The 27,056-nt window shown below is 43.7% G+C and overlaps 2 protein-coding genes across 6 annotated transcripts in view; one reads left to right on the top strand and one right to left on the bottom strand.

Annotated features, from left to right (window-relative positions):
• The window catches only part of kdm6a (lysine (K)-specific demethylase 6A), a 79,504-nt gene extending 63,858 nt beyond the window's left edge, over positions 1 to 15,646 (top strand). For all 5 annotated transcript variants that reach the window (XM_046363071.1, XM_046363062.1, XM_046363054.1 and 2 more), the window contains 17 exons: positions 478 to 600; positions 1,919 to 1,996; positions 2,241 to 2,348; positions 2,455 to 2,895; positions 4,640 to 5,541; positions 6,629 to 6,758; positions 6,972 to 7,077; positions 7,719 to 7,924; positions 8,178 to 8,230; positions 8,343 to 8,417; positions 8,693 to 8,841; positions 8,973 to 9,087; positions 9,401 to 9,588; positions 12,535 to 12,676; positions 12,788 to 12,914; positions 13,643 to 13,813; positions 14,706 to 15,646. In XM_046363071.1, the coding sequence (XP_046219027.1) occupies positions 478 to 600; positions 1,919 to 1,996; positions 2,241 to 2,348; positions 2,455 to 2,895; positions 4,640 to 5,541; positions 6,629 to 6,758; positions 6,972 to 7,077; positions 7,719 to 7,924; positions 8,178 to 8,230; positions 8,343 to 8,417; positions 8,693 to 8,841; positions 8,973 to 9,087; positions 9,401 to 9,588; positions 12,535 to 12,676; positions 12,788 to 12,914; positions 13,643 to 13,813; positions 14,706 to 14,732 (3,141 nt within the window). In that variant the 3' untranslated portion in view covers positions 14,733 to 15,646. The remainder of the gene's footprint in view (positions 1 to 477; positions 601 to 1,918; positions 1,997 to 2,240; positions 2,349 to 2,454; positions 2,896 to 4,639; positions 5,542 to 6,628; positions 6,759 to 6,971; positions 7,078 to 7,718; positions 7,925 to 8,177; positions 8,231 to 8,342; positions 8,418 to 8,692; positions 8,842 to 8,972; positions 9,088 to 9,400; positions 9,589 to 12,534; positions 12,677 to 12,787; positions 12,915 to 13,642; positions 13,814 to 14,705) is intronic.
• A 388-nt stretch (positions 15,647 to 16,034) lies between these two features.
• Positions 16,035 to 22,046, bottom strand: dipk2b (divergent protein kinase domain 2B). Its single transcript, XM_046363098.1, has 5 exons — positions 21,580 to 22,046; positions 20,520 to 20,784; positions 19,033 to 19,206; positions 18,254 to 18,548; positions 16,035 to 16,484 (listed from the first exon to the last, which is right to left on the bottom strand). Exons 1-5 carry the CDS (start codon positions 21,921 to 21,923, stop codon positions 16,090 to 16,092), a joined length of 1,473 nt encoding a protein of 490 aa, XP_046219054.1. The 5' UTR covers positions 21,924 to 22,046; the 3' UTR covers positions 16,035 to 16,089.
• Positions 22,047 to 27,056: the final 5,010 nt, after the last annotated feature.

Here is a 27,056-nt window from a genome sequence, read left to right as displayed (position 1 = left end):
AACAATACAAGTCATCAGTCAATGCTACTCTCACTCACCCATCAACTCTGTTTGATATCACATGCACAGAATGAATGGAAACTTCTGATATGGAATTGTTATATGTTAGTGACTGAATGATATCTGATGAATTCTCAACTTGCCTGCCATGTCTTGTTTTTCTTGGACGACCGTTTGACTTTTAAACTACCTTGGCACCAAAGGTTTGATGGCAAACGGTGGTAACCCAAATATTTAAGTTCCTTACGTTCCATATCAAATTCATCTCATTCCTCCTGCCACGAAAAAAAGACAAGACTGTCACACACACTGTTGGCTCTGAGATTTCTGATTAGACGTATCAATAAGGTTGTCGTCGGGGTTTTGGTGTCTGTTCTTAGACCAAACCCTCTACACATAGTAACAGAACCATCCTCCCCCTCCTTTCCTGCCTCTCCCTCTCGGCCCCATAACCCTCCTCTCCTGCCTCTCCCCCAGGCGTCTAAGTCCCACCAGAGTGGTGAGGGAGGCCAGGGCCAAACGCACGTCTCCCCCCATCCCAGCCACACAGACGGTCAGGCCAGCCCCGCCAAGAGAAAACGCACCGCCAGCCCGGCTAAGGTATGGTTCAGTCCTTAACAATGTTCCCTCAAACAGTTTTTGCCACTGAGCAAATTCCAGGTCTGCTGAGCGCAAACTTGAACGTTGTGAAAATTCTGTGCAACTTCTGGCACGTTTACTGTGAACACTGAGGCTGTACCCGCTTTAAGTTATAGTTAAAACAGTGAAGGCCATTGTGGCTATTTGATCATAATGTAGGCCTATCACTGGCCTACCATTAAAAAACTATGGCGAAAATGCATCCCATAACATATTAACATGGAAATAGCTGTTCTATCATTCAGTCTACAGTAGCAGCCAATATGTGGTGTTCAATCTTGGCCTACATTCCATGAGACTTTTGGGGGGAAAACATGTAGGGATAGACATGAACCTGTTTATCCACTTGTCATTCAGACAAGGCGGTGACTGAAAATGTTGTTGAAACCACTTTTCAAAATAAAATACATTATTATTCCCATATTATTATTAGATAATCTGACAAATGATGCTAACCTTTGACTTTTGGCTACTTAGCTTATTCAAGCCTGCCCCAAAATACAACACTGCCCCTTACAGTAAAAAAGCTCTTTACCTGACTTGCTTTTCAAAGATGGCTAGAAATGCACATGTTTTGTGCTCTTGTAGCAAGCAACCACTCCCCCATTGCTGTCTAGAAATTAGCTATATCTGGGCTAATAACTTGCTTACTAGCAAAGAATATGAACAAATGTACACACCTAGCTACATGCAGCAATTGCTTTGATCTCGAAACAAGTGCATTTAAGCACATTTATTCATGACCACTCATGCTGTAAACACAGTCCAGTTCAAAGTAAATGGCACAGATCCATATGTGGCAATGGTCTATTTGCATATAGGGATTCTGCAGCTCTGTTTGGTTATGGCGCACCGGTCTGTGTATGGGCCTGAGTCAATGTAATATAATCGTACTCCAATGCGCTCTGGCTACAAGAAAATCTCTTGTATAGTTTGTTCTGCTTCGGTATGTTGCATTGAACGTGGCTAACATTGTGTTGATTCGATCACAATTTTCACAGTAAAGGGAAACGTTGAAGGTGTTAACTAAGGGGGGAAACTAGAACGTTCAATCTTGTGCTTCTCTGCGCGGGCTGATTTTTCTTCTGCGTGGCAGTTCTGGGGCAGCTGCGTACAGCTTAGAGGTAACATTGGTCCTTAACCTAGCCTAATGTTAGAACCAAGAACCAAATCTCTGTCACACCAACTGACCCTATACCAGCTTTATGAACGCAAATAGGAATTATGCCTAAATTGTTACAAGCTTTATTGCCAAGTATCTCTCTCTCTGATCCCACAGGGTGCTGTGGACCTGTGGACAAACCACCCGGTACAACACCAGATCCCCAGCTGGTACCTAACACCACAGAAATTACAGGTGGGTTCTGCTCTTCCAATCAAACCATACCAGTGTCTGATTCTAATCAAATGAGTCAGACCTGAACTGTATTTGTTACATGTGAGTCATTTTACAGACTCTACAGCCCTTCTCCAAAGCAACTTTGCAGTATAAAGCAACTTGCGTACTGAATAGTAAGCATAAAAAGCCATAAGCAAAACACTTCAGAATGTAAATAGTTATCAATGGTTCTAAATGCCTGCACCTTTCCATTCTCTTCTAGCTCCTGGATCAGCTCCGGACCAACCGGGCCAGTCTGAAACCACCACAGATGCAGATTCTGGACCAGCTGGAAAAACAGTTCTCCCTCATGCAGCAGCATCAACATCAGGTACAGACACACACACACACACACACATATAAGCAAACGCCACACATTTTATAATAAACCGTATTCAAACTGTTGTCTCTCTCCCATCACCCCTTTAATTGGCTAGGTGAGACAGCAGGCAGCAGGACAGTTGCGGCCCACCCTACCCAACGGCCCCTCGCTGTCCCCAAACTCCCTCCCCTCCCCTCACCCCCTCTCCCGGACTTCACCCGTCAGTCAAACCACAATCCGTCCCCCCTGTACTGCTCAGCCAATGGCCAACACACCTTTATCTTCAAGTCCCCTTGGGCAGCTAGGCAATCCAGAGGGGGGAACTGTGGGCAATAATCGCACTCCCGGTCTACCGGGTGCAGGGACTTTACCGGGAGGTGGCGGGAGTAATGGAAACGTGCCTTACCTACAGCAGAACTGTCTACCTCACAACTGCAATGCCACTAGTACCAGTAACCCCAGTACCCCAACCAGCAACAACACCAGTCACAGCAGTAATAGTACCAGTAATGTAGAGGAGGCCTGGAAGAGCCAGCAACGTACCAACTCCACTCAGGTACATATCTTTTTGTTTCGGTCTCTCTTTAATTCTGACGAGTTCTTTGTCTCTCTCTCACTTTCACTCTTGTTCTATATTGTTTGCTAACTGTTTGTATCTATCTTGTAAGGATGTAACATTTCACCATAATACATTGGCCCTCAGTTCAAATGTTGAAGATAATACCGCATCGGTCCACTGACACCAAACCGATCCAAATGTAGTATGCATCGGTCGAAAATCTATTCAAATGTTACTAATTACCGATTCATTAAATTGTTTTGAAAATATCTCATCTTTTGTGACAATTTATGCAGCCTCCTCTTCAGTCTTAAACTAAGCATATAACTGTTAACAGTCATTGATCTACAAGTCATTTCTTTGCATGCCAAATAACCATAGGTAATATCAGTAGCCTAGTCAAACTGCTCACTGTTCCCAGCTTCGTGCACTGACCAACGCGAGGTAGGCATCCTCTTCCTGATCTTGCACATCTGTGCGGCACCTTAAGCATTCAAATGCTGAAATGGTTAGCTTGATATTAAGCTTAATTAGTTGAGTGACAGCTAATGTAATTTGCTAGGTTATTGTTAGCAATGGATTATTATAAACTGTGTGGTTTGAGCCCTGAATGCTGATAGCTGTGGTATATCAGACTGTATTCCATGGATATGACAACACATTTATTTTTACTGATCTAATATTACTGGTAACCAGTTTATAATAGTAATAGGGCACCTTGGGGGTTTGTGGTATATGGCCAATATACCATGGCTAAGGGCTGTGTCCAGGTACTACACGTTGCGTCGTTCATAAGAACAGCCCTTAGCCGTGGTATATTGACCATATACCACACCTGCTCGGACCTTGTTGCTCAATTGAAAATGGTGTTATAAAAGTAAGCTACCGGAGGCACAACTTTCATCTGGCGATACCTGCTGAACGGGGCTTACAAATGATTTGATTTTGATTGTTCAGGTTCAGCATCCGCAATAGTTTTGATTGTTTTGCTTTAAACAATCAGTGTACACCAAACATTAGGAACACCTTGGGATGCCATATGGATGCTGGCACATGTCAACTCATGCTTCCCACAGTTGTGCTAAGTTGGCTGGATGTCCTTTGGGTGGTGGACCATTCTTGATATACACGGGAAACAGTTGAGTGTTAAAAACCCAGCAGCATTGCAGTTCTTGACACACTCAAACCAGTGTGCCTGGGACGTACCACCATACCCTGTTCAAAGGCACTTAAATCTTTTGTCTTGTCCATTCACCCTCTGAATGGCACACCTACACAATCCATTTCTCAATTGTTTCTGGGCTTAAAAATACTTCTTTAACCTGTATCCTCCCCTTCATCTACACTGACTGAAGTGGACTTAACAAGTGACATCAAGGGATCATAGCTTTCACCAGGATTCACCTGGTCAGTCTGTCATGGAAAGAGCAGGTGTATATGGTAATTTTTTGACATACAGGGTAAAGTTGATAGTTTCATTAAGAGCAATCACTTTTGCGAGGCGCACTGCATGGCAAAGCGGGAGGAGAAAAGAAGCTCACTAAACTTCCAAACGGTCAAAACCATTACATTTTGAGATGGGGGGGGGGGGGGATCAAGCCGTTATCAAATCAAATCGCGTCGATTCTTTTACTAATTCATACCGGATCATTTAAAACTGAAACGTATCATTTATTTTGCTCTGACTTGGTCTGTCACTCCCTCATCACTGATCAGTCTGTTTTTGTCCCCCTCTATCCAGGGGCTTCACAAAGGTCCAGGTTCACATTCGGCAGGTCCCAATGGAGAACACCCTTTCTCTTCATCCTCCTCCCAGGCCGCTGGATCCGGTGCTCAAATTCTAAATCAGGTCGGACATTCTACCGGGCCCTGCCCTGCCTCCTCTTCCTCCTTCTCCTCTTTGCCACAGAGGGCCGGTGCCCCCAACCACCTCCCCTCCTTGCCCCTCCACTCCGCCACCACTACCTCAGTGGCCCAAACCAAAGAGACCACGCCTTCAGGAAGCAGCAGTGGATTGGCTACCACCACAGGGACACCGCTTAGTCCCGGTACCACTGCCCCTATGCAGGGATTGGCTAATCACATCCAGCAGGGGGCGGTGACCACAGACAGCTCGTGGAGCCAATCCCAGCCCGGCTCTCCTTCTCCGGGCACGCTCAGTTCAGACAATCCTCAGCTCTCAGCCTTGCTCATGGGAAAAGCCAGTAATAAGGATGTTACTAACCACGATGATGATAATAATAATAATCACGGTGGTGTTAATCAAGGAGCCACCATGGACAATAACATCAAGGTCAACAACATCCACCCGGGTGTCCACCACGGACGTCCCAAACCCCTGTCGGAACGCTCTGTGGCCTCCTCGCCCCTCTCAGCCATGTCCGCCTCCACCCCCCCCCCGCGCTGCGCCGACCCCCACCCCTTCACAGCCAACAGCCTTACCAGCCTTATCAGCAGCCCGTCCAACAGCGGAACCACCGGTACCGCTACCACTACCCCACAGGTCAACGGTAAGGGGCTAGAGGACTCTCGGAGCCCAGTGAGAGTAGAGCCCACTGGGGTGTCTCACAGCAGGCCGGCCCTGGCCCCATGGTCCTCAGTTTCCATCTACCCCAGCTCCAGCCAGGTGCTCAAAGCATGCAGGTAGGACATCATATCCTTCTATCACATCAGTCACGTTTAATTTGTAACCTTTGGTGTGCTTTTTTGAAAGAAGTCAATGGCTATGGGATGGATGTTTCAAATGCTGCATGTTCTAATGCAATGTAGTGTTTTTACCAACTACAGCAGTGGTGTTCAAACTTTTTCAGCAGGGACCTCGTTTTTTTCCTTTGACTCCAAATCTAATGACGCAACCTTAAAATCTGCATATCAACAAATAACCTTCCATTTATTTTTTTCATCTATCAAGATAATACATTAAAAAAACAAAAAAAAACATTTACATTTTTTTTTTTTCTCCAAATTAGCGTTCTTGTATATTGTCCCATACAATAATCTGTACTCTTAATGTTTTGTTCCAATTTTGGCGACCCCACTGCAATTCCCCCGTGACCCCAACTTGAATACCCTGAACTAGAGTCAACTAGAGTTCACTCACCGTCTGTGTCATTTAGAGTTTACTGTGGGGGACACTGCTGACTGTTTGGTTTGAGTTGCAACTTGAAGGTCTTGGTGCTGTAGCAGCCCAGCCTGGCCGTATTGGCCAGTTAGCCCTTAGCCTGGCCTGTTTCAGTTCTGGTCTGGGCAGCCAAATACTTCATTTGGGGCCCACTGAGTGTGGGGAGTGTGCTCTGTTGTAGGTCACGCTATCAGTGGGTTGGAGAGGTGCTGATGACTAGGTAGGTGGCGAATGTTTCCGAAAGAGGTATATATGGTGTGTACAAGGAGCGTAACTGACAGGGCTGTAGAGATCCTGACCAGTAAGCCACGTATACACAACCTGAGCCATAGGTGTTATTCTACAGCACATATACTGCTCTGTGTATGACTATAGCTTTGGTGAACCGCTACTCTAGTGTTCTTTCTCTTACTGAGCCTCAAAGTACAGGTTCCAGTTCTGTTCTAACACTGGTCTGTTTTAATTGTGCTGCACAATGCATGCATGTCTGTCTAGATTCCAGACTCATTATGTTGGCGTGTGCTGCTGCTATTAGCTGAAACATTGTTCATCTCAGTGTCATTGAGCAGCCAGACGTGTTCTCTCTCTCTGTCCCCCCTACGTCTTTAGGAACCTGGGGAAGAACGGCCTGTCCAACAGCAGTGTCCTCCTAGAAAAGTGTCCCCCTCCCAGACCCCCTCCGCCCCCCTCGCCCTCACTGCCAAAGGACAAACTCAACCCCCCCACACCCAGCATCTATGTGAGTATACAGCCACAAGGGTTTTTGTTGAGATTTCATTGCTTTGTACTTTTTACTTGCAACAGTAAATGTGGTTTTCATCCTGAAGTTTTTAGTTGCGTCCATCGCTGTCCCAGGAAAACCCCAGTGGTAAAGGTCTTAGACTTCATCAGAACGGTCTAGTTTGCAAGTCAAACGTCTAATGTGTGTGTGTTGCTCTCCCGTGGTGTGTAGCTGGAGAATAAGAGGGATGCGTTCTTCCCTCCGCTCCATCAGTTCTGCACCAACCCCTCCAACCCTGTCACCGTCATCAGAGGGCTGGCCGGGGCGCTCAAACTGGGTGAGTTACACACTGATGGTAGTCCTGCTGGAGGAATTACACTTTGCTTACACATTCTAGCAAAACAAACATTAGTCATCGTTCTAGTCCTGATTGGGATCTTATTTGAATTTTACTTGAATGTTTCTCCCCTAAGGACAGAAAAGCTTTGTGTGTCTGTACGCACTCATTTGCTTGTGTGAGGGTGTGTGTGCTTGCACTCATTCACTCTCTCACAGGCTTGGGTGGGTGGGGATGTGTGTGTTTGTGTGTTGAACAACTTAACATGTATGACAACAGCACCACCTGCAAGCAGAGAGTGTCATTACATGTATAGCATCCGAAGTAAAGTAGCCAACGGCTGCCAAGGAAAGCTATTGGCTCCCTCACTTCATCAGCTAGCTCGCAACTGCATCACTGTACTGTAGCACACCACTCACAGACTAGAAACTCACTCTTAATAACTGGATGGATGACTTTTAGTTCATTAAGCTAGTTCTTCTGAACATTTTTCCACTCCACTTTTTCTCCCTTTCCCTCAATCCCCATCCTCGGTCTCCCTATTTTCTTTCCTCTCTTACTCTGTCCCTTCTCCCTACACCCTTCTTTCTCTCCCTCCACTCCTTCCTCCATCCCATCCTTCACCCCCCTGCCTCTCTCAGACCTGGGTCTGTTCTCCACTAAGACCCTGGTAGAGGCTAACCCAGAACACCTGGTGGAGGTACGGACCCAGCTGTCTCAGCCCACTGACGAGAACTGGGACCTGAGTGGCACAAGGAAGATGTGGCGCTGCCAGAGCAGCCAATCACACACCACCATTGCCAAGTATGCCCAGTACCAGGCCTCGTCCTTCCAGGAGTCACTACGGGTTAGTAGAGGGAGATGCACGTACATACACAAATCCACCACCACCATCTCCAAACAAAGTCAGTACAAGGCCTTGTTGAATAGAAACACAGTTTTAAGTGGTATGTTGTCACTGAATATTCACATGGTCACTCCAGACATAGTTGTCACTTAAAGAGAATATCTTCCCAGCTTAGAATGTTTGTTGCACTCCATTTACTGAACTCAATGAACAGATATGCTCAAAATATACCTATATTAAATGCATTATCCAGGAGGAGAATGAGAAGAAGAAGGAGCAGGAGGCAGAGGCAGCCAATGCAGAGAGGTAAGATGTCTGTCTCTGTCGGTCTTTCTCTATGTCTGTCTGTCTGTCTGTAGGCATGCATTGTGTGATATCTCTCTGCTCTGTCTAAACTACATCTCCCATGATCCCACAGTGCGACACGGCGGAGGAAAGGGCCCTTCAAACACATCAAGTTTGGCACCAACATCGACCTGTCTGACGAGAGGAAGTAAGTGTTCCACCCAATACTATGGTTTTGTTCATGAAACAGATCACTGATGTTTTGTATTGTGACAATTTTTATATGAACCAGATTATGGCCTGGTCCCAAAACAACCCTTGTCCTTTCCCCTATCCAGTCCCTTCAGATTTACAAACACAGAAAGGGTATGGCCTAGGTAGGACTGTGCATTGGTATCATAAAGAGGGTCCCTCAGTTTGGGAGCGGTGTGTGTCTGTGCTGTAGTGTTGACCTCTGACCCTTGCTCTGTGACCTCCTTTCAGGTGGAAGCTGCAGCTGCAGGAGCTCAGTAAGCTGCCAGCATTTGCCAGAGTGGTGTCTGCTGGCAACCTGCTCAGCCACGTAGGACACACCATCCTGGGCATGAACACTGTCCAGCTCTACATGAAGGTCCCTGGGAGCAGGACTCCGGGTTAGACACACACAGCGAGAGCCACACATGCCGCAGAGACACACACACACGGGTCCACACACATAATGCTGTTTGTTAGTGGTAACTGTCGCGTGTTTTGTTTAACAAGGTATTTGTGTCTTGTCTTCTAGGTCACCAGGAGAACAATAATTTCTGTTCAGTGAACATCAACATTGGCCCGGGGGACTGTGAGTGGTTCGCAGTGCCCGAACATTACTGGGGAATCATCAACGACTTCTGTGAAAAGTATGTCAACAAAAATCTCCTACATCTAACCCAACACAAAGTTCATATTCTACCTCTGTCTCTTTATAGCCAGTGTAGTCTAAGGTTAGAGATGTCTTAACTCAAGTTTAACTCAGATTTAAGTGGTACACTTGGTACTAATTAAAGGAAAGGGAATATCCCGACTTTTCATTCATTGCAGATGTAAAAATATATATTTTTTATTTTTGTATTCATGAACTACCCAGAGTATAAGTAGGGGTCTTCAGAGAATGAGCGAGTGTCCATGTGCATCCTCTGTTTCTAATATCGGACGTGTGTGTGTCTCCTGCAGGAACAACATCAACTTCCTGATGGGGTCATGGTGGCCCAACCTGGAGGACCTGTACGAGGCAGATGTCCCCGTCTACCGCTTCATCCAGCGTCCCGGAGACCTGGTGTGGCTCAACACGGGCACCGTCCACTGGGTCCAGGCCATCGGCTGGTGCAACAATATCGCCTGGAACGTAGGACCTCTCACCGGTAAGACCAGGAAGGGACATGGAGAACAAAGGGATATGTTTAATATGGGAATACACGGTTATTTTATGGGTTTTACGTAGAATTTGTTGGGACATCATTAAAAGATGAAGGATGGATGCTGATAGGCGTGGACTGACACATTGAGATCTATGACCGACCGGCTCGATTCGGTCTTATGTAGCAACGTTTTTAATGTTTGTTTTTTTACATTGGATAAAAGTAGAAACTCCAATCTAGAAAATTATATATCATTCACTCAAGTTGAGAAACAATGGGAAAGTCATTCTGCTTTGAAAGTTGATAAACTTGTAACCCCACTTTTGAGAAAAATGGACCTTGAATGTTTTGGTACACCAACTGGAGCGCTCTTCTTTGTCTACACCTATTCAGCATCATTCACACCCTCTTAAGCCTTAGCCCCACCAATCTCTTTAAGGATTCATGTGAGGCCATGTACTAAACAACCAAAGATTTCTAGACTAAAGGCTGGTTTATACTACGATTGACATGTCTGTATACAGTTGTTGCAGTGACATCAAACATTCTATTGTCATCCAATGTCATTTGGAAAGTATTCAGACCCCTCCCCGTTTCTCACATTATTCAAAAAATACATGGATTAAATTACCTTTTTCCTCATCAATCTACACACAGTACCCAATAATGACAAAGCAAAAACTGTTTTTTAGAAATGTTTGCAAATTTAAAATAAACAAGATACCTTATTTACATAAGTATTCAGACCCTTTGCTATGAGACTCAAAATTGAGCTCAGGTGCATCCTGTTTCCATTGATCATCCTTGATGTTTTAACAAGTTGATTGGAGACCTCCTATGGTAATTTCAATTGACTGGACATGATTTGCAAAGGCACACACCTGCCTACATAAGATCCCACAGTTGACAGTGCATGTCAGAGAAAAAAACAAGCCATGAGGTTGAAGGAATTGTCCATAGAGCTCCGAGACAGGATTGTGTCACGGTACAGATCTGGGGAAGGGTACCAAAAAATGTATCTAGCATTGAAGGTCCCCAAGAAATAAGTTGACTCCATCATTCTTAAAATGGGAGAAATTTGGAACCACCAAGACTCTTCCTAGGGCTGGGCAGGAAGCCAAACTGAGCAATCAAGGGAAAAGGGCTTTGGTCAGGGAGGTGACTAAGAAACCGATGGTCACTCTGACAGCGCTCCAGAGTTTCTCTGCTGCGATGGAGAACGCTCTAGAAAGACAACCATCTCTGCAGCACTCCACCAATCAGGCCTTTATGGTAGAGTGGCCAGACGGAAGCCATTCCTCAGTAAAAAGGCACATGACAGCCCGCACCTAAAGGACTCAGACCATGAGAAACAAGATTCTCTGGTCTGATGAAACCAATAAACTATTTGGCCTGAATGGCAAGCGTCACATCTGGAGGAAACCTGGCACCATCCCTACGGTGAAGCATGGTGGTGGCAGCATCATGCTGTGGGAATGTTTTTCAGTGGCAGGGACTGGGAGACTAGTCAGGATTGAGGCAAGGAGGCTTTCTAAACAATGTTTTGGTTAGTTTGAAACTTGTTAGCTAACAAGTTATCTAGTTCAAATACTGACCATATATAGCTGACAACATCTTAACTTTAGCTAATTTGTATTAATTATTACAGGAAAATAAATCCAAAACAAGATCATTAATTACAAGTTAATGGTTGAGCTAATTACAGAAAATAGCTTGCGGTTGTGAGTGTGACAAAATAAAAGCAAGGTATTCTACCGGATAATTCTTTTTAACTAGGACATTGTCTCGTTGGCCCAATGTTATATCATAATTTGACTTTATTGCTGGTCATGTTGTTCTTCACATTACTGCCTCTTCTAAACACACACTATATCAAATCAAATAAAATCTGTTTATTTGTCACATGAACAGGACACAGAAGGTGTAAATGGTACAGTGAAATGGTTACTTATATAGTGGAGTCTTTTGTTTAGACATGTAGCTAGCTAGCTAAACAATTAACCATAAATCCAACTCATAACGTTACTACCCTGCATGAATCTACAGGTAGCTAAAGCTAACCAAATAGGTTCAATGTTAGCTAGCTAGCAATGCAAATGGCTCTGAGATATGACTAATATTACTACACAGATCAGACACGTAGACAGCGATCACTACACAGATCAGACACGTTAGCTAGCGAGCCAGTCAGCAAACGTTAAGCTAGCTAACAGTACGCTTTAACTTGCAATGAAAACTAATTTGGCAAAATTAGAAACGTGTATATATACGTAAATATATCTGAAAATGTAGCTAGACTCTCTTACCCGTATTCATGGATGAACGCTTCTCCCTCTCTGTCACGGATGCCATGGTTGGAGTTTGAAGATGTAATCCAGAGACAGGTGTTTTAGATCTCCTTAGCTATCAAACTCTACTTCCAATGGGCATTCCACTGATTTCAAAACTCAGTCCTCCAGAAAGTGAAAAGTGGAGAGCATTGGCAACATTATCACAGTTCTTTGTGATATCTTTAAAAAAAGCCATGTTAGAAAGGATTACCTCCACATACTGAGCAGCTCATGTTATAGACAGAAGCATGTTGCATGGCAGACCAATCTGAACTCATCTCTCGGCATGTCTAGCCCATCCATGACCCTTTTCCGTGGCTAAACAAACTAGGCTCGTAATATAACAATTGTATTCATATTTATAGATGCCATACAAGTCGTTTATTAAGGTATATGAAAGTTCACATGTTCCAGAAGGTATTTCTGCCTCTCCTGTGAGGTAGGGATTCGCGACACGTGACTTGTTTCAGGAATCTAGGCGTATGACAGTGTCAACTTGTGGCAATGACATAGTGAAGTTTGAAATTGAATTGTCATTTGATTCTCTTCTTCCTGCTCCTCTTTCCCATTTATCCCATTTTCTCTCATTCCCTCTCCTTCCATGTCTCCCTCTCTCCAGCATACCAGTATAAGCTGGCGGTAGAGCGATATGAGTGGAATAAGCTGCAAAGCGTGAAGTCCATCGTCCCCATGATACACCTCTCCTGGAACATGGCCAGGAACATCAAAGTGTCCGACAGCAAGCTCTTCCAGATGATCAAGTGAGTCACACATGCGCACACACACGTCATTCGTTCTCTCTCGCTCACAGACTCACTCACTTTCTCACCACACACACAGCTCACCCCTGTACGCGCCTGTCTGTCTGCTAGGTACTGTCTGCTGCGGACATTGAAGCAGTGTCAGATGCTGCGGGAGCTGCTGCAGGCGGCAGGCAAGGAGCTGGTGTGGCATGGCAGGACCAGGGACGAGCCCGCACATTATTGCAGCATCTGTGAGGTACACACACTAGGGATGTGACAGAGACAATTTTTCTTCAAATTAAAACTGGAACAATAAAAAGTGTTTTTCCGTTAGAACGTTTAATTAAAATTCCACGTCAATTCGTATTGTGTGGTATGACCTCTCTGGGGCAATGAAGTTCTACCGCAGTCATACAGTAGGCGCCATCTGGAATCTGCTTCAGGCAGCTGTAATGTTGTCCCGAAAGCAACCTTTAATTCATATTGACTCTAGTGTTCTTTCCATTTGTTATTTTGATTTAACCTTTTATTTAACCAGGCAAGTCAATTAAGAATGCATTTTTATTCATAGCGACTATCTGGCAAGGAGCAAAAAGCCTCTTGTATGAGCATTAGCGACTCACAAAAAAAAAGAAACCTAGCCACGTAATCACATTTCTTCTCCCTACATTCTAATTTCTCTCCGTTACGTGTCTCACTCAATTTCTATCCGACCGCTCCATCTAAACACGTGTGCTGCGCACCCAGACTCCCATTGTTGCGTTAGGTAGGCCTATTTGTAAAAAAAAGAATCCCTTTGTGATGATGATCGGGAGCTGTTAGTGGTAGTTTTGTGATAACTGCACTGTGATTTAAACATATTTTGGAGAAAAAAATTATTTGGTTAGTGATTTAACATATCAACCTTTAAACGTTCACATACACACATGTGAACGCGTGCACACCTACCTCCTTTCACAATCTCACCTCTCCCTCCATCTGCAGGTGGAGGTGTTTGACCTGCTGTTTGTAACCAGTGAGAGCAACAGCAGGAAGACATACGTGGTGCACTGTCAGGACTGTGCCCGTAGGGGGAGCTCTAACCTGGACAACTTTGTGGTGCTGGAGCAGTACAAGATGGACGACCTCACACAGGTCTACGACCAGTTCACACTCGTAAGTCAGCAAGGACACTAGTGATTTTATGATGACCAATAGGCTAATGACCACGTCACATAAATAGTTTACACCGGTGTTTCCATTAGCTGGTAATTGCCGACTCTTGGCTCATTAAAATATATAGAAGCAGACAAATAAAAACGGCTGGATAAATTGTCCAGCAGAAAATATCCTGATAAATACATGTCCTATATAAATCATGCATGAAGGTTTGTTCAGGTTGTCGTTCAATCGCATTGTTTCTCTACTCTGCTTCTACTCTACCTGTCTTGAGATCTCACTAGCAAATTTGCAACATTATATCAATTCTGGGTCCAGCCCACAAAGTTTCCCTTGCCATTGAGTCTGTGACAGGCATGTAGAGGGGAAGTGTTCGGGTATTATGACATTTTTCTACATTAATCTCCCTAAAAGTCCACCAAGGAGGAGTATTTAATGTTGCTTCTCTCTTCCTCTAATCTAATAGCTGGTCAAGTGGTGTGCTTAGAAATGCTGAAACAGTACAAATCATGCTAGCTAACTAGCTACTGTACCAAGGATGGAGGCATAAACAAGTGGAAAAATAAATGGACATAAACAACATATTGACAAGCCAGAGGGACCGAGGAAGATGTGCATTGTGCAAGGAGCCAACATTCACTTAGGCTATCATTCCTCCTTGCATAATGTCTGCAGTCACTGCCATATGGTATCATTGAAGAGAAGACTCACTCTTAAAATGTGATAGTATTGAAAGTAGTAAGTCTACACACTCGTGAGTCAGAATTCACATTAATTCAAGTAAGAGTATATGATCATGCACACTTTGTAAAAGTGTACTAGTAAGGCTTTAGGAGTTTAACTGTTTACATAGCCAAAATGAATCTCGTCCCTCTCTCTCCCTCCACAGGCCGCTCCTCTGCCTTCCTCCTCTTGACGGTAACATTCTGTTGTTCTGAGGACAATAAGAATCCTCCCTGGACTCCCGAAACCTACCAGAATACCCTTTTCTGATATTCAGGAAGTAAGCCAGCAGTCCTCCACTGCTCTCTGTAGCTATCCCACAAGGCAGCTGTGTGAAAAGCTGTGTGTCTATGCAACCTGCCCAGAGCAGAGGTGTCCTCCCCCTAGAGGACTGGAGGGGGAGGGCATTGCTCCTGCCAGCTACTGCCACCAGACTGTTCCAATGCTGCCTGGCTCAGCTGTAACTTCTCTAGAAAAACCCACAAAAATGGACAAAAAATAGTGACTGGCGACTTTTTGTATATATTATGTTATAACTGGCAACAACGTCACACAGACTACTGACTTGCAGAATTGTTCCTTTTTTAATTCTGTTTGTGGGCTGATATACACCTTCTCTAAGTTTGTTTCCCTTGAGATGAGTCCTAGCATAGCTGGTCTTTTGTATGTTAGGATAGATACTACTTTGGGCAAGAAAATAATAAGAAAACAACATTTTGTAATGTGAAGAGTTAGAGCGATGTATTATTATTTTTTACAGCTTTTATTGTTATTTTGGAACCATAATAATGTTTTGGTTCTGTAGGTAAAGAAAGGAATAAAATGAGAGATAAAAACAGCCAAGTCACCAAGAGAAATGAGTTGCACATAGACTTTTAAGGAATACACTTTAATTTGTGATTTTCATTTTATTTCTAATCTTGTTGTAAATTTACCTTATTTATAAAATGCATATTTATTGCTTGAAAATCTTTGTTGGAATGCTGTAATTTTTTTCTTCAGAGTTCCTGCCATTAAATTTGAAGGAGTCATGTCATTTTATACACGGCCCCTCCTGTTTTCTAAATGAATAAAATTGCTTTAGCAAAGCATTGTGCAGAGACCCTCCTTGACATGCTTTTATTGTTTGAAAGATGTTTTATGCATCATTTAACAGAAGTTATTTATTTACATGTGGAACTTCTCATGTTTCTTCTTTACATGTTCATCTCTCCTATGATGCACAGAGCTGCTGTGACCGGTTCACTACCTGAATGGTCTAAAGCAGGCAAGCAGCAGGCAAGCACTACAAGCTGCTAAGTACTACAGACTTCACATACACTGCCCATGCAGAACCACCAACCCCTTTGTGTGCGTAGTCAATTCAGCTCAGTGCATAGTCATTCCAGCACACAACACTCCACAGAGTCCCTTTGTCAGTCTAATATCAAAGCTCTGCAGTCCCACCAACTGTCTGGATCACAGTTCATATGTGCACTCTGGGCACCTGTGGACTTAACATTGTCTATGGCTGTAGCAGGGTAGTATGGTTATTGTAGTCCTGTCAGCTCTCAGTAGTCTTGGTTGTATCTGCACTCTGGGTACCTGTAGGTGTAGCGTGGGTTGCAGGGCCTCATGGGTTTTAGCAGGTCCATCAGAGATCCTACTGCTGCCATGATCCTCCAGTCAGGCTGGCTAGGGTCTGCACACACACCCAGCAACAGGGGCACGTCTCTTGCCAACCTCCCCGCCTCTGCCTCACCCTCCATGGGTAGCCTGGTTGGCTGGGCCCCCCTCTCTGTGAGCAGCAGTCTGGGCAGGAGTGCTGTGCAGAGCAGAGTGAGGCTCTGGGTAGGGCGGACAGAGCTGCAGGGAGGAGAGCGATGGCAGGGGGATGCACCCTGACCCAGGCAGGAGAAGATGTCCCCGCCAGAGCCTGTTTGGGAGGGAGGGTCTGGGGGGAACCCTGGAAGAGAGAGGGTATGTGTGACTGTATCCAAATGCTTTGACCCTTACTAAAAACACTGGATAAGTGTAGGTGATATCAAATGTTATTAGTCACATACGGATGTAGACTAAAGCCTTGTTCACACTGCAGGCCTTAATGCTCAAATAAGTTTTGTTTTTCAAACCTGTCGGTTCAGACTGCAGGATAAAGAACAAATTATATCAGATATGCCAAAAATTGTATTTGAGTCTCTTCAAACTGCCAATATGAACATGGCTTAACAGTGAAATGTTAACCTATGGGACCTTTTCCAACAACGCAGAGTTAAAGAAGGTGCAAAATCAAATGTTTTAGATGAGGAGAGTGTTGGAGTGCAGCTCAATATTAGGAAAGTGTTCCTAATGTTTGGTATACTCCGTGTATACGTTTTAATACATATACTGTATAATTTCTCTGCATCCATTTCCTAGTTTGTAATATCAACAAACAAGGTTTGCCACTGAGTCCTCTTACTGCTAAAATGACAGTCGTTATAGAGATAAACTTCCCTAGTCTGTGTGGGCCTATTGCCCACGTTATTCCAATCCAGTCTTTTATATGATGCCACAGCAAGGATCCTGACCAATACAAAGATAACTGACATCATTAAATGTCCCCACTGAGCATCTGTATATCTGATACAGTGGAATATATTGTCTTTGTTTCATAAAGAAAGGAACTCCACTACTCTCATTATCAGGGAGCTTTTTTGTCTGTTGTAGGTAATTACAATTCTGTTACAGCACACAGCATCTCAGTAGAAGAGCTAAAAGAGACACCATTGCCTCTGATTACTAGCACACAAAAGAAACCTGGGTTGTGTTCAATAGGGGGAAAATGTTTTGAAACGGAGGTTCTACCTAAACTTGTCCGATAAGAGCACTGTTGTTTGTGACCCCAATATAATGATTTGCAGAACAGGAAAAAAAGGAAGTGTGTTAATTGACCGTTTCTAAAAAGAGGAACAGGGTAAAAAATATCCTTCCTGTATCAGCTACATCTGGCTGGTAATGATTAAACGACTGAACCTTGATAGTACAGTGATGTTTCTGGAAAACTCCCTCTGCTTGTGTGTTGGCTAATCGGGCTATCTGCATTGTGTCCCGCCAACCCCCCTTTACGCTACTGTTACTCTCAGTTCATCATATATGCATAGTCACTTTAACAATATCTACATGTACATACTACCTCAATCAGCCTGACTAACCGGTGTCTGTATGTAGCCTCGCTACTTTTATAGCCTCTCGCTACTTTTATAGCCTCGCTACTTTTATAGCCTCGCTACTGTTTTTCACTGTTGTTTATTTCTTTACTTACCTGTTGCTCACCTAATACCTTTTTGCACTATTGGTTAGATCCTGTAAGTAAGTATTTCACTGTAAGTTCTACCTGTTGTATTTGGCACACGTGACAAATAAACTTTGATTTGATTTGTTTCAATGCAGTGGATCAGACAGACATGCTTGTGTAAGCCACACAATAAGCTCATAACGATAGATACTTTTAAGGAATATTCAAATTAATATTTATTCTGATCACATCTCTGTCTCCCAGTTATGAACATATACTGTATTTTCACTGTTATGGATGAGGTGAGCCCAACCCCATGTAAAAGAGCTTTGAGTTCTTTGGGAAAGTGAAACCCCTTGTCGTCGTCATCAACACAATCCTCATCATCCACATCCATATTTGCGGAGTCCCCCTATCCTCTGATAACGACAGAGCCAGTACCCATTTGTTCCACTCACCCTGCTCCAGGTCAATGACCCCTATGCTGCTGGCATCTGTGATGAACACTCGCTGGTCATCCAGCAGGCCGAACATATCCTCCTCTAGCCTGGTGTAGTAGAGCAGGAAACCCAGACTGTTGTGGCCCAGGCCCTGGGTGATCTGGAGTAGCTGGTAGGCCACGTCTACCCTCTGGATTAACTCCCTGGAGGAACCATAAAGGCCCCACAGAGGCCTGGAGCTTGCCCACACCATCAGCCTGCCACACGAGCCCTGGTAGCGGGGGAATGGCCAGCCCTCGGTGCCTGGGAACATCTGGTGATGAGGAGGGGAACATGGGCTGGGTTGTTTGTTTTGGTTACACCTACAGGGGGAACTGTTCCTTCTGTTCTCAGACACAGTCATCTGAGGTCTTTGCTGCTTTTATTGTGTATCAGAATCTCCATGGTCTGTGTATTTATAGGATACCAATAGCTATAACCTTTCTATTGTCAGTATTGTTCAAGTAAAGCTATATACAGTAACTGGTGAACCAACAACCTTGATTACATCAGTCATCCAAATCCGTCCAAAGCCATTACAGAACGATGTCCACAAGTTTCCTGGTTTTGCACTTAGAATGCTAGAGTGAATTTATGCCTGCACTCAAGGGCTGGTTTCCTGGAAACAGATTATTCCTAGTTCTTGCAAAAATAAACACTTTCAATTGAGAATCTACATTTTAACATGCTTTTTAGTCCTAGGATTTATCTGTGTCAGGGAAACTGGCTGTGAGTATCTATATATGTCTCTGGACCACCTGCAGTATGAGAGGCTGTTGATTGACAGCTAGCGTGTAGAGCAGCCGTAGTTTGTCTCTCTCTGAGAAGTGCTTCATCTGAACACTGCCCACGTCCACCACCTCAGCATAGCGGCGCACAACGCGGTCCAGCAGTCTCTGGGAGGGACAGCGCAGCAGGGGAGGTGCCAAACCCTGGATGGGGTACAGCACAAGGTACAAGGTTTCAGGAGGGTGCCACGTTACAGAATATTGAAGTTTACTCACCTGTTTGCACATCTGTACCCATCCACACCTCTACCTGTTAACATCTATTCACACCCCTACCAGTCCCTAAGTCATTTACAGTATACACTACATGACCAAAAGTATGTGGACATTTGCTCGTCGAACATCTCATGCCAAAATAATGGGCATTAATATGGAGTCGGTCCCCCCCTTTGCTGCTATAACAGCCTCAACTCTTCTTGGAAGGCTTTCCACTAAATGTTGGAACATTGCTGCGGGGATGTGCTTCCATTCAGCCATAAGAGCATTAGAGAGGTTGGGCACTGATGTTGGGCAGGCTCGCAGTCGGCATTCCAATTCATCCCAAAGGTGTTCAATGGGGTTGAGGTCATGGCTCTGTGCAGGCCAGTCAAGTTCTTCCACACTGAACTCGACAAACCATTTCTGTATGGGCCTTGCTTTGTGCATGGGAGCATTGTCATGCTAATACAGGAAAGGGCCTTCTCCAAACTGCTGCCATAAATTTGGAAGCACAGAATCGTCTAGAATGTCATCGTATGCTGTGCGTTAATATTTCCTTTCATTGGAACTAAGGGGCCTAGCCCGAACCATGAAAAACAGCCCCAGACCATTATTCCTCCTCCACCAAACTTTACAGTCGGCACTAGACATTGGGTCAGGTAACGTTCTCCTGGCATCGGCCAAACCCGGCTTCATCCGTCACACTGCCAGATTGTGAGGTGTGATTCATCACTCCAGAGACCGCGTTTCCAATGAGTCCAATGGCTTTACACCACTCCAGCCAACGTTTGGTATTACGCATGAGGATCTTAGGCTTGTGTGTGGCTGCTTGGCCATTGAAACCCATTTCATGCTCCTGACTAAAAGTTATTGTGCTGATGTTGAGGCAGTTTGGAACTCAAGGACAGCACGGTCCCGTTCTGTGAGCTTGTGTGGCCTACCGCTTCGCGGCTGAGCCATTGTTGCTCGTAGACGATCCACATCACAATAACAGCACTTTGTTGAAATTTGACAAATGGACTTGTTGGACAGGTGGCATCCTATGATGGTTCCACGTTGAAAGTCACGGAGCTCTTCAGAGAGCCATTCTACTGTCAATGTTTGTCTATGGAGATAGCATGGCGGTGTGCTCGATTTTATACACCTGTCACCAACTGCTGTGGCTGAAATAGCCAAATCCACTAATTTGAAGGGGTGTCCACATACTTTTGTATATATAGTGTACATATCTCTATATATATTGCTCTACCTATGCGTACCTTCACAATATGGGGCAGCAAAAGATGTGATTGGTTCAAGCTCTGGAATCTGGGTGTGACCCTGAGGACGGCCTCAATGCTGCAGGGACCCTGCCGTCCCACCGAGCGACAGATTGACCGGTCGGAGGACGAGTGCAGACGGGGGGAGGAGAGGAACGACAAGACCACAGGACGCCAGCTTAATGAATCATCTGTAAGGTTCCCCGGGAAACTCTGCTTCTCAGCCAATGGGAGTGTGGTATCCGGGGACATCCACCAATCAAACCTGAGGCGGGGAGATGAGGGGGTGATTCAAGCTGCGGTGGGGAAGCTACTCAAGACAATTTGAGATGCACCCAAAGTATACTTTGAAATACTGTATGTTAGAGGAAAAGCAGTGTGTAGAATGTAACCAAACCTTGAGTTGGACACTTGAACAGTTGCCGATATGGTGGCTTGTCATAAGAATAAGGTAAAAATCATAATCAGAAAACAAATGTATTACCCTGATATTTTCTATGTTCGTCTTGTTAGTCTATGTTAGTCTTGGATCACAGTTGAGGCTCAGTTGATCTTTCCTGGCCATTGCACGACATCCGTTGGAAACAATGGAAGTTGAACCATTTTCTCTGGCAGATGGCAGAAGTTTGACAGGTGACTTGGGACATTGCGTGCCGTGTGTTTTGGGTGTATCAACATTTACTACTGTATGTGGAAAATGTTTTGTCATAATATTCCTTACGACGTTACACTCAGGGACTCTTGCCACACTGTAACATTGAAGTGTGTTAGGAATATACAGTACTACGCACACAGGAAATATGTTTGTGTGTGATTTCCCCCAGAATCATGACCGCCGGTGTTGACTGACAACCATTCAGCTGGGACAGCAGACTATTACAGATGTCTATGTCATAACACCGTCAATTCACTAAGACTGTGACATTCATACATGCAATCCCTTGTGTTCTGAGCTCACTGTAAAGGGACTTACAAGTATTTAATAGTTGAGAGGCAAGAGCAAAATCAGCACTATTGTACCCAGCTATTGATTCTTAGTAAGACAGACAGACATACCTACCTTATCTGGTCCTTCAAGAGCTTCTTGCAGATGGACGTCCCCACGCAGGCATTGCACTTGTCTAGCCCCAGGAAGGCTCTCTGCAGGCTGAGGGCTTTCTGCTGGGGAGCAGGGGGAGTACCAGCAGCCTCCACTACTGTTGGAGCCCAACACACACATAGCAGCCAACTCAACACACACACGGTCAACCTCACAAAACCCACGGCACTCGGATCACATCGCTTTAGGGGCATGATGGGATGAATGGAGAGAAGGACCACGCACTGCATGCACACCCTCATACACGTATCACAAATACGTTCACACATGCATAGACATACTGACACACACTCACACTGATACATTCTCAGACAGAAACTTAATACAAACAACTCAGTTTTGGCCTCGTCAGTCTTTTCTTTCTCTCTCCTTGCTCTCTCTATGTCCCTCTCTTTTTCTCTCTTTCTTTCTCTCCGACCCACCCTGAATAGCAGTACCTCAACAGGAAACACATGGAGGATGCAGATAGCCCTGTTGCCGTGGATGCGCTTCCTCCAACCTTGGCCACAACCCTGAGCTAGCCTGTAACACGTGACCCCTAACCCCACCCATACCACTCTTACCTCCATAATGTTGGCAGTCCAAACCTGACACCCGGAGGCCTTGTAGCCTCACTCACCTAAGTGGGTGAGATGCACTGAGTGTTAACAATGGCCAAGATAGTACCAACAGATCTGGGACCAGCCTAGAAATCCAGTGGTCTGGAGGCTTCTACTGCATAGCGCTCACAGAGGTGAACCATTACAATTCCTTATTATGCATGGCCAACAGTCTTATCTGTTTTACACAATCTATTTCTATCTGAAAATTCTATAGTGTTGCAGCCCAGGTTCACTTAGGTCCACGCTGTTATATTGCTGTACTTGTAGATATTGGATATTAAAATGAACCTTTAATTAAGTATGAACATCCTTGGCTTAGTTGTAGCCTGCAGAACCAATGCATAACCAGAAGGTGTCACTCTAGCTAAGCTTGAGAGAGGTCGCCCAATGGTGAGTCTGATGTGGTGACACCCACCCACAGACACACCCACACACACACCCACCACCCATTCAAGAAAGCACAGATCCTTAGTTCAAAGCTGTTATTAAATGCTGAAGGTGTATTCCAAGTGTGTTACTCACAAAGTGACTCAGCTGGTGTGCGTTCCATTCCACTTTGTTTTAAATCTTATATCCCGTGAGTCACACACACTTCGGCACATAACACACATGTCAATGTTTTGGGAGAGGAAATGGGATGTACAGGGGGGTAGCATTATATTTCTGAGCTCAAGTACAGATGTAAGATCTTCATTTGATCAGTCCCTTGTTGCTGAAATTTTTGTTGTGCAGCAGAAAATGAAATCTTGTAGTGTATTCAAGGATTTTTTAAAAACTTGTAATTTCCAGAGTTGATTTGCCGATACAGAAAAAAATGCCCATTAATTATAGTCCACATTTCCCGTTGCTGCAGGATTATTTTCCTGCTGTAGTAAACTGGCTCAAAAAATCTCTATTTACACCAGCCCAGATGGAACCACAGTAATTAGTGGAGGTGATGGTTTGGTGAAAAATGTGACGGACAAGTTTTGTTTGGTTAGAAGCTCATTGGATTGATGGAGAGAGAGCAAGAATTGGTGTCATGTAGGATATTCTGTTTCTCAACCAGAATAAGCTAATAAGTGTATATTATATATATTATGTATATTATAACGCTTCATGCAATGCAGAGGCTGCATCTTTGGTTGATGATCAGCAGTCTTTATCACTTCTGCTATGCACCATCAGGACCACCACAGTGCACACAGATTTTAAAACAAATAATGTATTTAACTAGGCAAGTCAGTTAAGAACAAATTCTTATAAACAATGACAGCTTACCCCGGCCGATTGTGTACCGCCTTATGGGACTCCCAATCACAGCTGGTTGTGATACAGCCTGGAATCAAAACAGGGTATCTGTAGTGACACCTCCAGCACTGAGATGCAGTGCCTTAGACCGCTGCACCACTCGGGAGTTTGGACACACCTACTCATTCAAGGGTTTTTCTTTATTTGTACTATTTTCTACATTGTTGAATAATAGTGAAGACATCAAAACTATAAAATAACACATTGAATCATGTAGTAACAACAAAAGTGTTAAACAAATCAAAATAGATTTTAGATTATTCAAAGTAGCCACCCTTTGCCTTGATGACAGCTTTGCACACTCTTGGCATTCTCTCAACCATCTTCATGAGGTAGTCACCTGGAATGCAATTCAATTAACAGGTTTGCCTTCTTAAAAGTGAATTTGTGGATTTTCCTTCCTTCTTAATGTGTTTGACCTAATCAGTTGTGCTGTGACAAGGTGGGTATACAGAAGATAGCCCTACTAGGTAAAAGACCAAGTCCATATTAGGGCAAGAAAAGCTCCAATAAGCAAAGAAAAACGACAGTCGGTCATAACTTTAAGACATGAAGGTCAGTCAATCCGGAAAATGTCAAGAACTTTAAAAAGTTTCTTCAAGTGAAGTCGCAAAAACCATCAAGCGCTATGATGAAACCGGCTCTCATGAGGACCGCCACAGGAAAGGAAGACCCAGAGTTACCTCTGCTGCAGAGGAAAAATGTATTAGAGTTAACTGCACCTCAGATTGCTGCCCAAATAAATGTTTCACAGAGTTCAAGTAACAGACACATCTCAACATCAACTGTTCAGAGGAGACTGCGTGAATCAGACCTTCATGGTCAAATTGCTGCAAAGAAAAAACTACTAAAGGACACTAATAATAAGAAGAGACTTGCTTGGGCCAAGAAAAGTGAACAATGGAAGTTAGTCCAGTAGAAATCTGTCCTTTGGTCTGATGAGTCCAAATTTGAGATTTTTGGTTCCATCCGCTGTGTCTTTGTGAAATGTTTGAGAGAATGTCAAGAGTGTGCAAGGCTGTCATCAAGGCAACGCGTGGCTTCTTTGAATAATCTAAAATCTAAAATATGGTTTGAATTGTTAACACTTTTTTGGTTACTACATGACTCCATATGTGTTATTTCATAGTTTTGATGTCTTCACTATTATTGTACAATGTAGAAAATAGTTTTCAAAATAAAGAAATACCCTTGAGTAGGATGAGTAGGTGTGTCCAAACTTTTGACTGGTACTGTAGTCACATTCTGCTCATGCTTTGACAACAGGGTAGCCTAGCTAGGCGGCATGGTAGCCTAGTGGTTAGAGCGTTAGACTAGTAACCGAAAGGTTGCAAGTTCAAATCCCCGAGCTGACAAGGTACAAATCTGTCATTCTGCCCCTGAACAGACAGTCCTAGGCCATCATTGAAAATAAGATTGTGTTCTTAACTGACTTGCCTCGTAAAATATGACTTGTTTAGACTGTTTCCCTAGTCGTTGTATGCACTGATTAAATATTTAGGTATGTTTCCCCCTCTTTGAATTATTTTGAAAATGGCAGTTTTCTTAATTGCATTATCCAACTTTCACTAGGCCTATAGTATATAGTATATATTAGTTCACATAGCAAAGGTGTTATAATGCATTTTCGCATTGCCATTGTTTTTCGAAATAGAAACAAACAGTCAACACTGGAATGAACAAGAACAGTCTAGTTAAGAACACACATAAATTACTGTTCCAGAATCGGAACACGGGGCTCTCTTTCTGTACTAGTATTAGTGAAGATATACTTTGACTATTGTCTGTCAACTAAGCTAAATTCAAGTTTGTGCCTCCCAATGTGCGCATCGCTCTATATATACCGTCCAGAAATAGGCTCCTGTCGGGTCTCGTGAGTCATCCCGTGCTCATGCCTGTTGCGGATGTGCGCGCGTGACAACTTTATATGGTGTGAGTAAGAGCCGTTCTGACACATTGGAACGGTCGCAAACAGGGAGTATATAGCCCATTTCAAATATATACATTTCACAAACCGGTAGCAGCAGGGTACGTGCATGCACATTGGCATGCACATTGGCATGCACATTAAGAAACATAGTGTACTTTTAAACACTGAGGGTATTTTTTTAACAGGTTGTAAAGATGTATTTGCATATTTCATTCACATGCCTTTCACATGAATGTGAGCAATACCCACCCATGACTGTGCTTGTTAGTGAAGGAGACATGGGTGTTGCATTTAAAGTAACCTTTTCCTGAAACTTTCACCAAGTGACTGCCGAACTGAATGTGTTTTAATTAAAATTATAAACTGGGTAATTAGAGCCCTGAATGCTGATTGGCTGAACGGTGTGGTCTATCAGACCCTGTATCACAGGTATGACAAATGTCTTATTTTTATTCTTCTAATTACGTTGGTAGTCAGTATATAATAGCAATACATTAACTCGGTTGTTTGTGGTGTATGGCCAATATTCCACAGCTAAGGTCTGTTCTTATGCACGATGCAATGTGGAGTGCCTGGGTACAGCTATTACCCAGGCACTCCGCGTTGCTTCATGCATAAGAACAGCCCTTAGCCGTGGTATATTGGCCATATACCACACCTCTTCAGGCCTTATTGCTTAATTAAACCCTTTATGGCCACATATTACACATTTCATAAGGCCCTTACTTATGACCTAGTTATTCCCAATATTGTGGTCTGAAATCCTGTCTCATTGGCAACATCCGACCCTCAAGTCACGCTACGCTGGTTTGTGAAGTTATTAGTAATTCCTATCGGAATCCAAACAGAGGGAGGAAATCAGGACAGAAGGAGGAAATATTCAAAAAAGTTTAAAAAATGTATCAACCATAACCTGCACTTAGCGTGACTGCTATGGTGAAGGATTTAACTATCAGTAACTGGTGCAATAAATCCAACCCCTTACAGATTGGATTAGTTTTAGACAAATTCAAGTAATAATCCTTTGCATAGTATTACATCAATTAATCCATCCATGTGCATGAGGAAACAGAGAAACAAACTATTCAAAAACATTGTTTTTTAAAAATCCAAACAAACTATTCAAAAAATATCTACCTGTAACAAAGCATGCTGGGAAAGTCATTTTCACTCTAAGAGAGTTAATGGAAATGAACTCAAGACTTGAGTAACAACAACACCACGAGATTAAAAGATGTCATGAATCAAATATCCTTTTCAGTTGTGCTAAAATGTAGTTAAAGGTGACAGATATTCCAAACACTGATCTGAATAAAAGGAATGGAAAGTCATACATTTCTAATGACTAAATTCACTCTAAACAAGACGATGGGAACATAAACACTAGTGTTTAAAATCTGAAGGTTTAAGGAGATATTGGTGTTCTCCTGGTTGGAACCTGACTGGAAAAATCTGACTAGCATATTTAATCTTTAATTCTAAATGCCTCGAGCACTTATTGGCAAATCTAAATGTCACATTTTTCACTTGTAAATACTGACATTTAGGTTACAAACGTGTTACACGTTACATGGTTTTACAGTGTAACGTGCTCTATAAATAAAGTCTTAGCCCAC

Source organism: Oncorhynchus gorbuscha, linkage group LG01 (genome assembly GCF_021184085.1).
Source record: "Oncorhynchus gorbuscha isolate QuinsamMale2020 ecotype Even-year linkage group LG01, OgorEven_v1.0, whole genome shotgun sequence".
Lineage (NCBI taxonomy): Eukaryota > Metazoa > Chordata > Actinopteri > Salmoniformes > Salmonidae > Oncorhynchus > Oncorhynchus gorbuscha.
Note: the sequence above shows the minus strand (reverse complement) of the source record. Positions and strands in the feature narration are given on the sequence as shown.